The 12,089-nt window shown below is 54.6% G+C and overlaps 1 protein-coding gene across 1 annotated transcript in view; it reads left to right on the top strand.

The window, feature by feature from the left end:
- The window catches only part of LOC100352879 (scavenger receptor cysteine-rich domain-containing protein DMBT1), a 64,882-nt gene that overhangs the window by 41,470 nt on the left and 11,323 nt on the right, over window positions 1–12,089 (top strand). Inside the window, 1 exon segment of the mRNA XM_089314200.1 lies at window positions 130–444. Coding sequence (XP_089170326.1) covers window positions 130–444 — 315 coding nt within the window.

Here is a 12,089-nt window from a genome sequence, read left to right as displayed (position 1 = left end):
ATGTGCAATGCCCCCGTGGGCGTCCCCAACAGCAGACAGTAGAGGGGCTCAGGTTCCTAACTGGAAGCACCACCCCATGGGAGAATGGAAGGGCCCTTCTCAGGCCGCCGTGGTTCTTGGATCCTGCAGATCTGCCGGTGGTGAGACCGGCCGATGGGAGGAGCAGGTGCTAGGGCCGCGTGGAGATCCACCACAGTGGCACCTGGGGGTCTGTGTGCGACGACCTCTGGCAGCTACCTGCCGCCCAGGCGGTGTGCTGGCAGCTGGGCTGCGGGCCCGCCCTGGAGGCCCCCGGGGGGAGTCTGTTTGGCGATGGCTCCAGCCCCATCTTTCTAGACGATGTGAGGTGCACAGGCACCGAGAGCAGCCTGGGGCGGTGCCACCACCTTGCCCTGTCCGTCCATAACTGCGGCCACCACGAGGACACCAGGGCCATCTGCTCGGGTACTTGCCCCCTGCAAAGCCAGGCTTCCCCATCCAGCCTCCCACAGCACCCACCTCTCAAGCCGACCCTGGCCGACCTGCGGGCCCAGGTCGGGTGAACCAGTTCTCCTGGTTTGCCCGGAAGGGCCCTGGTTTCAGCACTGGGCATCCCACGTCCTGGGAACCCTCCTTGGACTCAGACAACCCAGGACGCTGGTCGCCCGGTGTCAGGAGAGGAAGGTGCCCTGCCCGACGTCACAGCCCATTCCCCTGGGCCTGGAAGAGATCATGACCAAGCAGCGCCCTCAGCCAGGAGGTTCTGCCTGGGCCCTGGGCGCCTCCCCGCTCCCAGGAGTGGTTGCCTACGTGCGCCAAGTTCATGCATTTCTCTGAAGCTCCTTCCCAGAAAGAGCCACCTGCTCTGCTCGTTACCTGGACGGGGACTTCCTCGCACAGGGACAGCTTCGTGCAGTCACCCTAAACAGTTGAATGAGAATGCTGAATGCCCGATTTGATGCCCTTTTTTTTTTTTTTTACTAAATAATTGTGTGAAAAACACACCTGTGACCCCCAGCCCCGACAGCGGCCTCCACGAACCCCAGAGCCACCGCCGCTCCCCGAGGGCCCGGATGAGACAGGATGTTTCCGGAAGTTGACAGCTTCCCGTAGAGTTCAGGGAGAGGCTTCCAGAACGATGGGTCGGGGTCTCACCCAGCAAGGGAGAGACATCTGGAGCCCCCGCAGCATGGGTGCTGCCTTTTCCAGAATGTTCTGAACCGCCACACAGGCACAGGTGGCAACTCCCGTGCCCCCTCAGCTTCGTCAGCACTCACCTCCGCTCACTCAGACGCCTCGGGTGTTCTCTCCCGGGTGCCGAGCTAGCGCCAGCGTCCGCAGCACCGGCTCCCACGGTCGGTGAGGACCCTCTCGCTGTGTGTCCCGGGGCTTCCTGGTCACTCGGTCCTTCCGGGGCCTCCCTGCGGTTACAGCAGCTCTGCTGGTGCCAACCTACGTTCATGCCTCCCCAGGACGGAGGAAATTCAGAGTCAAAATGGAGGGCGAGGCGGGCTGGCGCCATGGCGTGCTAGGCTAATTCTCTACCTGCGGCGCCGGCATCCCATATGGGTGCCAGGTTCTAGTCCCAGTTGCTCCTCTTCCAGTCCAGCTCTCTGCTGTGGTCTGGGAAGGCAGTGGAGGATGGCCCAAGTGCTTGGGCGCCTGCACCTGCAGGGGAGACCAGGAGGAAGCACCTGGCTCCTGGCTTCGGATCGGCGCAGCATGGGCTGTAGCAGCCATTTGGGGAGTGAACCAACGGAAGGAAGACCTTTCTCTGTCTCTCTCTCTCTCTCACTGTCTATAACTCTATCTGTAAAAAAAAAAAAAAAAAAAAAAAAAAAAAAAAAAAAAAAAAAACAAACAAACAAACAAAAAACAAAAAAAAACACAGAGGCACAGAGGGCGAGGTGATGAGCAGAGCTGGCTGCTGCTCCCCTCTGGTTCATGAAAAACGTCTTTAGACTTTGAACTTGGGCCAGTGGGGGCGAGTTTGGCCCAGAGGAAAGCATGAAAAGTTGAACACAACATAACCCAATGTTACTGCCTATCAATTTCATGGCTTGACTCCCAAATAAGTATTCATCCTTACTCTTATATCTACCGTATTTCCAATTCAAAGATGGGAAGGAGGGAACAAAACCCTGGGAACCAGAAATGGGCTGGAACAGCCGGGCAGTGCGTTTATCAGCTCCAACTGGGCTCCGTTCCTTGTGACCAAGAACAAGAGTTTCTGGGTCTCTAGAGTGTGGGTGTATCAGGATACAAACTGAAGCAAAGTCCCGTCAGAAATCGCCTGCCCAGGTCCAGCAGCGGCCTGTGGGTCTTCCCCAGGCCTGCCCACCATCAGGTTGGTTGATGGGCACCTTGAACCCAGCACAGAGGCACGTGCGGCACCGTGTGTGCAGACAGCTGGGGGGCGGGGCTTCAGGGCCCTGGGGTGTGGACATGCAGGGAGGGTTGGGGAGCAGTGTGAGGGCCACCAGGCCTTGCTTGGCCTGTGCTACCATCGGGGCCTGTCCGTCCACAGCTGTGGCCACCTCAAGGATGTGGGGTCATCCACTCAGGTACTCACTCCCGGCTTTCTCCTATGGCTGCCAGTTCCATGACTCTTGGTGGGGACCTGGGAATTAACATGGGGACTTTTGGGTCCCATTGAGGTCCCCTAAACACGTGCCCAGGGACAGTGCAGTGTCCACGTGCTGAGGCTCACGGGATCAGCAGGTACAGCACAAGCCAGCGCCAACCCAGAGTCCCTCTACCTGTGTGCTGCCCTGACCTTGGATCTGGGAGGCTGCCCTGGCATGCTGCCTCCCCTCGTTTGCTGTCTGCCCAGGGTTTGATCCAACACCAGGGATGCCTCCCAGGGCCCGCGGGCTCTGCAGTCCCCAGAAGTTGCCAGCTCTGTCTGTTACTACTGTAGGCACAGCGGTCCTTCCTTGCTTCGTCCCAGCACGGTCTGTGTTGAGCTCTAGTGCTGACTTGGTTGCGCTGGTCTGGGGAGCTACATGAACAAATCCTGGTTCCTCTCGCCCTCAGCGCTATTTCCTTTTTGGCCTTTATGGTTTGAGACCACTTGTGTCTTCTTGGAAAGTCAGCCCAGTTTGTGCATTACCTGTTTTCTTTCTCTTGCCAAAAAAGTAGAATATGAAAAAAAAAAAAGTCAGATGGGGCCGGTGTTGTGGCACAGCAGGTTAACTGCCACCTGCAATGCTGGCATCCACAGGGGTGACGGTTGGAATCCATGATGCTCCGCTTCTGAGCCAGCTCCCCGTTAGTGCACCTGGGGAAGCAGTGGAGGCTGGCCCAAGCCCCTGGGCCCCTGCCACCCACGTGGGAGACCCAGACGGAGTTCCAGGTTCCTGGCTTCAGCCTGGCCCAGCTCTGACCGTTGCAGCCATTTGGGGAGTGAACCAGTGGATAGAAGATCTCTCTCTCTCTCTCTCTCTCTCTCTCTCTCTGCCTTTCAAATAAATCAAACAAATCTTTTGAAAAGAAAAAAAAATAAGAGTAAATGAAATATCTACTACTCAGCTTATCTTAATTTTATAGGACAAAGTCTAAAATAATAGAATATAATGCATTTAATTTAATTCATTCATCCACTTATTTAGCAGACGTCTCTGGAGCACATCATACGTGCCTGGCACTGAGGTGCACCCAGGTACTGAGGGCGTCCAGGTGAACTCAGCAGACAGCAATCCTCCTGCCGTGGGGCTCGCCTCCCAGTGAACAGCCCACTGAGCTGTGCACTTCCACTGCAGTAGATCGTCAGCAGAAGGAGATGGGGGCGGGCATGGTGGTTGAGACACCCCTTGGCATGCCCGCATCCCATATCAGTGTGCCTGGCTTTGAGTCCCAGCTCGGTTTTCTGCTAATGTGCGTGCTGGGAGCAGCAGGTGACGGTACAGGTATTTGGGTACCTGCCACCCATGTAGGAGGCCTGGACTGAGTGCCTGGTTCCCAGCTTCAGCCTGGACCAGCCCAGCCATTGCAGGTATGTGGGGGTGGGAGGTGGAAAAGGCAGCAGGTGGAACATAATCCTGGGTCCCCTCCTACCTCCCATCTTTCTGCCTAGCAAACAAAGGTTTAAAATAAAATAAAACTATTTTTATTTTTTAAAGATTCATTTTATTTATTTGAAAGAGTTACAAAGAGAGAGAGAGAGAGAGAGAGAGAGAGAGAGAGAGAGATCTTCTATCCACTGGTTCACTCCCCAAATGGCTGCAATGGCTAGAGCTGGGCTGATCCAAAGCCAGGAGCTTCTTCCAGGTCTCCCATGTGGGTGCAGGGGCCCAAGGATTTGAGCCATCTGCCACTGCTTTCCCAGGCCATAGCAGTGAGCTGGATTGGAAGAGGAGCAGCCGGGACTAGAACCGGCACCCATATGGGATACCTGCACTTCAGGCCAGGGCTTTAACATGCTGCACCACAGCGCCGACCCCTAAAATAAATTTTTTAAAAAGCAAATGAATGCTGAATCAGGGGTCCCAACAGGCTTTATGATGTTAAGGGGCCACTTTTCTATAGTGTTCAGATAACTTGGTTTTGTTGTAAAACTGATTTGGTGAAAATGAGGAATCAACGTTAGAAACCTGAGGTCAGAGTCGGGAAGGGGCCGCTGTCCAGGCGCAGTGAGCGGCCGCTCCTTCCTCTCCCTGGGCTGTGAATGTTGCTCCTCCCTGTGCATCCCTGTGTCCATTTCAGTCTCAACTACGAGAGCTTCTCATTTTTAGCTTCACATTCCAGAAGTTGTCTGTGTTGATTTTAATGCATCTAAGGTATACATTTTGAAGTAAAGAAAAATGTGTCTTCTAAATTCCTATTTATTCTCAATTTCAGCATCAGCCACAGAAAGGACCACGACACCTGGTAATTTTATTTTCATTCTTGCTTTCTATGAATCCGATGCGTGGCTATCACCTTGCATGTGGTTAGCGTTGGAGTTTATATCTCTTATGAAACTAAATGTCAAGCTCATCTCAACTCATGTAAGGTGTTTATGCACTCATGGACTGGGGCGGGAAATTGAAAAGATCGGTGAGATGCAGTCTTTGTCGTCTGTTCCTTCCCCTGGTGTCATGGCTGCTCTGGGATCGCATTTAGTGGCCCGGCTTCACGCACGTGCTCCCCAGCGCCCACACATGGGACTCTTCAGTAAGCCTGGCTTTTTCCAAACCATCACAGGACTTCACACACCTCTCCCAAAACTCCTCCTTAAATCTGCATTTTTAGAAAATAGTAGGGTACCTCATCTCCCACGTGTGTTTCACGGTACCAGAGACTGAGCCAGGGACATGCAACTTTTGGTAAAGGATTTTTGTTTAAACCAATGCTTCTCCGACCTCTTTGGTCACTGAAACCTTTTAAGAAGTAATGCAGCATCATGGACTTGGATGTTACGTTGTGGCTGCAGCCTTAACCAGCCGGGTGACGTGGGCAAGCCCCCTGCTCTCAGGGCCTTGGTCTCTTCGTCTGTAGAGCAGGACGAGAATGGACACCTTGCCTTGGGGACTGGGTGTCCACACCTGTACAGTACGCAGTGCTGCACACGCAGGAGTCACTCTCCCCAGGAATGTGTCAGCTGCCACCTGCCCAGACCTGGCTTGGCTTTCCAGTGTCAACAACCCTGTGTCCTCTTGCAAACTTCCTGCCTCCGCGCACCCTGAAGATCATCCCAGAGCTTGGGGTGAACACTGTGTGGTTTAAAAGTTGGAGGAGAAGTCTCAGCTCACCTCAAGTCACCCCAACTCCCAGTTTCCTCTAAACTATCCCAGGTGAGGCAGACACTAACCTCTAAGGAAAACGGGGCAATGCCGTGTACGTCTCTTCTCATGGTTGCCTCTGCAAGGACAAGTTAGAAACGGCAGCAGCACAGTGTAGCCCTTCTCCAAGAATTGGAAGAAACCTTAGAGACTGCTCAGATCTGAAGTCACAAAGGAGGCAGCCCCTGGGCCAGCTCTGTCTCACCCATGGGTGTGGTTTCAGACAACCCAGTTTTTCCTACACTGTCCACATGATTTTTAATCCCAAATTTTAAAAATAGGAGATTTCACACAGCATATAGATTTCCAGCTTCGATTAAAACATCTGAGAATGGTTAACGGTAGCCTGAGTTGCTATGAGCAGGGCACCGATTGCCAGGACTAAGAAGGAAGAAGCTGCCCGCCTGACACGGGCACACGCTCTCCTGTTTGCTCCTGACCTGTGCCATGCATGTGCAGGCCCGCAGGTAGCTCCATTTGCATGCTTGGTGCTCCTCGGAGGTTAATGCCCACGCAGCGTGCCTGGAGATCTTGTTAAACGGCGGGTTCTGGGCAGTGCCTCCCAAGAGTCTGTCTTTCTGCCAAGGTGCTGCATGTGCTACCAGGCTGTGGGGCAGCCGCCCTCAGACACAGCAGCTAAAGCCCAGAGACACATGGAGACTTGTCTACGGCCACTGCTCTGTTACACAAACAGCAGGGACAGAACCCAGACCTGCTGGGCCCCAGCCTATGCACCGCCTTCCTAAACATTTATTTCCCTTGGCTCAATGACACAGAGAATAGAAGCATCAAACAGGGACAGCGCATAATCAAATATGAACACAGTCGTGGGGGTAATGTGTAAATTATTTTTGAAAAGTCTGTGCTGATGAACTTGGGGATAGTGTTTAATCACAGATTTCCTTACCTTTCCTTGTTTCACAGGCTCTGCCTCAATTGCAGACACCGACTTGGCTCTTACAGCTGGTAACAAGCTCCCAGTGATTTGTTCCTTGCACTAAGAGTACTGCTCTGCTCAAATTCTGACCAGATAAGCAGTGATGCCCCCAACTGGTCTAGGAGTCATCGCGCTAAGTCAATCCCTTGGAAAGTAGACGAGGACCCAGAAACAGACAGCAAGGGCCTCTGTAGCCAGATGAAGACCCCACCATTCCAGCTCGGGAGAAGGTGGAGCACCCGGAGTCTGGTGCTCGGGGCCTGCTGTTCCGAGCTTCTACACACATCTAACAGTTGGCTGTCTGGGCTTCCCATTGACCGTGTACTAGGAGAGAGAGAGATGATGACCCACCCGGGGCTCCCACATAGGTGCCAGGGGCCCAGGCAGGGCCTTCCCAAGTGCATTAACAGGGAGCTAGAGTGGAAATGGAGCCGCTGGGACTCTAACCGGCACCCATATGGGATGCCAGCATCACAGAGCAGCCTACCCTGGTGGACCATGCAGGCTCCCGGACGTTCTAAATGTAGCAACGCGAGGCCAAAGCACCCACTCACCCCCGCATCCTTCGAGACCCTTTATATGACATCTCTGAACAATGACGAGATTCTTCCTAACGAGTCTGAATCGTACAGATGAAAACCTGATCAATATCTGGGCGGGCGTTGTGGCCACCACCTGCAACACCAGCATCCCAGTGTGAGCTCCGGTTTGAGTCCCGGCTGCCCCACTTCCAATCCAGTTCCCTGCCAATGCACCTGGGAGGGCCGTGGGGGATGGCCCAAGTACTTCGGCACCTGCACCCATGTGGGAGACAGGGGTGGAATTCCAGGCTCCTGGCTCTGGCCTGGCCCAGCCCTGGTCCTCTCTTCCTGTCTCCCTCTGCCTCTGTAACTGTGCCTTTCAAATAAGTATTTTTTAAAAAAAAAATCTGATCAATATCTTCTGTTTAAAAGGACAGCGAAGTATATTTCATTTCTGGAATGATTCCATTTATAGTATGACAGCGCATATGCTTTTAATTTCAATTTCATTACTTAAACTTTAATTCTGGAGGACGGGAAACAAACAGCCCTCATCACTAGCATTTTTCCAACAACAAAGCCTGGTAAAGGCAGAGTTGTAAGAAATCAGAAAACACATCCAGCGTCCTGACCAGGACCAGGACGTGTTCCACGTGCAGGCACGCCTTCCACCGTGGAAAAAGTGACTCTTCCACCAGGTGATGCCCTCTGTGCCTAGTGCGCAGGTGTAGAAGTGCCTCTGTCCCACCCCCGGGCCGAGACCGGGACCAGCCTAGGGCAGTGTGGTGTCAGCTCATCACCGTCTTTGTCCAAGCCAGACGCTGGACCAGGCACAGGTGGCGGCGGGACAGAGAGGGGACACCTCCCGCTGGGCTCTCACACCATCCTGCGGGCTCCTTCACAGCACCGGCCACCGCAGCAGTTTTGCATTGAAGCCTCTGTCTTTCGCCTGTCGCTGACGGCAGGAAGAATATGTAACTGTGTTGACAGCTTCACTCAGAGGCCAGCCCAGAGCCTGGCACAGGGGGTCAGGCAATCGAGGTTTTGTTAGTGAAAGAAACGAAGGCCATACTTTGTATGCTTCAAGGGCCAAGAGAAGAAGACAAGTTAACTGTGCAGCAAGGTTCACTTTCCCTTTGCTGGGTTTTGATCAAGTCCTTCTCTTTATTTCCAGGACCTCTGAATATCGCTGCAACTACTCCAGCAGGTAATTTAGCTGTCGTGCTCGCTATAAAAACTTCTATTTGGTTTTCTGGTGAATTCCTTAACCAACTGTCATGTGCTGGTGACATTCTTGATTTTTTAGTAAACTCCTAGGTTTTTAAAATATGTCTATGTTGACCTCAGTCATGAGGGCGATCTCTGGATGCCCTGATAGTGAGTGAATTCTGGGGAGCCCAGTTAAATGCCTGAGCCAAGGGGAATTCATTGAGCCGGTTAAATTACCTACTGGACTGGTGGAGGGTCTGGGGTAATTTCCTATTGGAGTCTATAGCTGGAGTCTCTCCTGGTGACCAACGACTCAGTGGTGTTGCCAGAACAGGGAGCCATCAAACTATGGCTCTGCCACATACCCAGAACACTCAGCTGGCATTCAGTAAGGGTGGCCACACGTCAGCTCTGTGCCAAGGAGCGGGGACCCAGCTGGCCAGGATGGCTAGTAGCTCACTCTCAGGCTGCTGGTCCGAATTGTCCAAGGAGCGCCTGGTGTGACTCCAGGTTCAATGATGTTACAAACAGAATGTGGAGGGAAGCAAATGAAATATAAAACAGCAGAGTCGGCACCGGACAGCAGGTCCTTACTGCTGAGAAAGGTGGCATGGAGGGCAACGCTTAGTGCCACAAACAGGCCTGCACCCTCGCCACCCTCAGCCCACCTAGGGGGAGTCCCCGTCTGCAGAGCTGACCCTCTCTTGGGCCCCTGCCTCCCACCTGCTACGCAGGAGGAGGAAGGCCAGGAAAGCAAGGCCCTGTTCGGGGACTGTGAGATCAGCTCCACCCGGATGACAGATGTGGCCCATGGCTGTGACCTCCACACAGGGATCTCTGCAAGAGGAGTGGGGGTGGCTGGGAGGCAGGGGAGGGTCTGGCGGGGTCCTGCCGCAGCCTGTGTCTGGAGAGCAGGGACAAGCCCAGCCCGGCACACAGATCTGTGCCACCACGAGGGGGTCTGACGGGACTGTCTCACTCTGCCCTGCCGGGTCTGCCTGCAGCTTCAGTAACCAGTGCAGCCAGTGCAGCCAGTGCAGCCGCCACACCAGGGTCCCACTAAGTGCCTCTTCTTGGTCCATTTATCCGATGAGGCTGTTTCTTGAAAGCTCTGTCTCCAATGTAGCTGCAGTAAAAATGTAAACCTGTGGGTTGCCTCTGCTGTATTTAAGTCTCTCTCTCTCTCTCTCCCTCTCCCTCTCCCTCTCCCTCTCCCTCTCCCCTTATCTATAGACATCTTGTCAACCTCAGCAGAAGTGACCTCTCCATCCGGTAAAGTCTTACTCCTGCTTTTTGTTTAGTTTTTATTTATTTGTTTGCCTATTTGAAAGGCAGCGAGAGGGGGACACAGAAAGAGACATAGGTCTGCCACATACTGGTTCACTCCTCAAATGCCCACAGAAGCCAGGAGGACCAGGCCAGGCCGAAGCTGGAAAACCAGGCACTCCCTTTGGGTGCCCCACGGGGCTGGCAGGGACCCAAGGGCTTCACCTGCCGCTTCCCAGGGTGCCCATCAGAGGAAGCGAGAAGTGGAAGTACGGACAAGGGCTCGAACCCAGTGACCCAGATGCGGATGCAGGTGTCCACTGCACAGAATGGCCGTCTCTCACGCTGCTTCCGTTAACGAGACGATTGCTCCTCCACCGTGTTCTGCTCGGGAGATGCTGTCCGAGCCGCACCGCACAGCCTTCCTCCCACGTCTGAGTCCTTTTCTCTTTGTTTATGCAGAGGTACCTTCAACCCCGGCAGAAGTGCACCTGTCCTCCGGTAACGTTTTCTGCCCGTCACATTCTTAATTAAACATGATCAACTTTTCCTCCTCCTGTTTGGCAAATGAACACATATACTGAATATTTTGTCTGTGGCGTAAGTCTCAATATGGCTTGGGGGGAGCCAGTGCTGTGGCATAGTGGGTAAAGCTGCTGCCTGCAGTGCCGGCATCCCATGCGGGCACCAGTTCGAGTCCTGGCTGCTCCACTTCCGATCCAGCTCTCTGCTATGGCCTGGGAAAGCAGTAGAAGATGGCCCAAGTCCTTGGGCGCCTGCACCCATGTGGGAAACTTGGAAGAAGCTCCTGGCTCCTGGCTTCGGATTGGTGCAGTTCTAGCCATTGCAGTCATTTGGGAAATGAAGCAGCAGATGGAAGACTTCTCTCACTCTCTCTGCCTCTGCCTCTCTGTAGCTCTCTGCCTTTCAAATAAATGAATAAATCTTTATATATACATAAATGAATAAATCTTTCAATCTAGTTTAAATATATATATATATATTAACTAGGTTGCTTTTTACACAAATTGGGAGGCACTCACATTTTACTTCCCTTATGGACAGCCAAAGCCACTTCCTGTTTCTGCTGCAGTGGCTCTCGGGGTGTGAGGACAGGTGTGGTGGCCGTTGCCTTCCCCTGCCTCCCTACTCCGCGCATTGAGCCCAGCTGTATATATATAGCTGGAACTGGACCAGGCCAGAGAGCCAGGAGCTCAGAACTTCGTGCTGGTCTCCCACGTAGGAGGCAGGAGCCCAAGTACCTGGGCATCTTCTGCTTTCCCAGGCACCTTAGCAGGGCACTGGATGGAAGGCAGAGCAGCAGGCCTCAAGCCCGCACTCTGCGGTGGGATGCCAGCATCGCAAGTGGCACGATGCCCGCCCAATGTGCTGGTCCTGATCGGATGTGCCCCGGAGAGGCTGGGCTGGGCATCCGCACCTCGGCTGACTCCGGTGTTCCGGGTGACACTTCCGCCCAGCCAGCCCAGCCCGACTCGCACGCGAGAACCAGGTTGTTAGTCCTGCCAGTTCTCTTGTTTTCCACCACCCTGTCAGTCAAACTGAACATTCTCCCTTGCAGGGGCAGCTCTCTCGGCAGACGGGACACCTTCGTCTCCAGGTAGGCTGTCTGCTCCCTGCAGAGCCCGGTGGGAGGCTGAGAACCCCCCGCCCAGCGAGACTGCACACCTGGGCGGGCGAAACCCTCACTGTTCCTGCAGGTGAGGTCGGGGGAAAGAAAGGAGAGGTCAGGAGGCAGGCAGCTCCCCGGAGGACCCCGGTTACGCACTGAGCTCAGCGGAGGCAGGTGCTGGGCCAGGCTGAGCAGGACAAAGCAGCCGTCCGCGTGAGCCCCGGGGGACTTAGGGAAGCTGAAACCACACTGCTCAATGCTAACGTGCGGGCGCAGCTCCCGCGGACCAGGGAGGCCTGCACAGCAGAGGCTCCCATTAAAACGCAGGCTCAGCGGCTCCAGCTGGAGCGAACCCGGCATCACCGGCAGCTGCTGGGTGATGCCGACGCCGCCGGCCGTAGGGGAGGACGGAGGTGCTGAGCCTCCCCCCAGAACAGATAGACCTGAGGAAAGCCGGAGACCGGAGTGAGGCGGCGCCAGGCCTCCCGGGATCCATCCGAGGTCCTTTCTGCTCCCAGGCCTTGCTGAGACCCCGCCACGACCCCAGGTCCCTGCGCCGTCGACATCCTGAGTCACAGAGCTCTGGCTGCGTCAGAGACCGCCGGGGTGGAACTCAGTGCAGCCAGCGTTCAGTGCTTTCTTGTCCTTCCTGTCTCAGGACGGCTCTCCTTCCTCCCCGCCGCTCTCCCGCCTCGTTTGCCTTCCTTCCCCGCCTGCACTGTGGCTTCTCTGTTGTCAGTAGTTCCTGCCGCTCTCACTGGCTCCAGCCTTTCTTGTAGACTTGG

This window comes from Oryctolagus cuniculus, chromosome 15 (assembly GCF_051225735.1).
Source record: "Oryctolagus cuniculus isolate XC-2025 breed Fujian yellow rabbit chromosome 15, ASM5122573v1, whole genome shotgun sequence".
NCBI classification, from domain to species: Eukaryota; Metazoa; Chordata; class Mammalia; order Lagomorpha; family Leporidae; genus Oryctolagus; species Oryctolagus cuniculus.
Note: the sequence above shows the minus strand (reverse complement) of the source record. Positions and strands in the feature narration are given on the sequence as shown.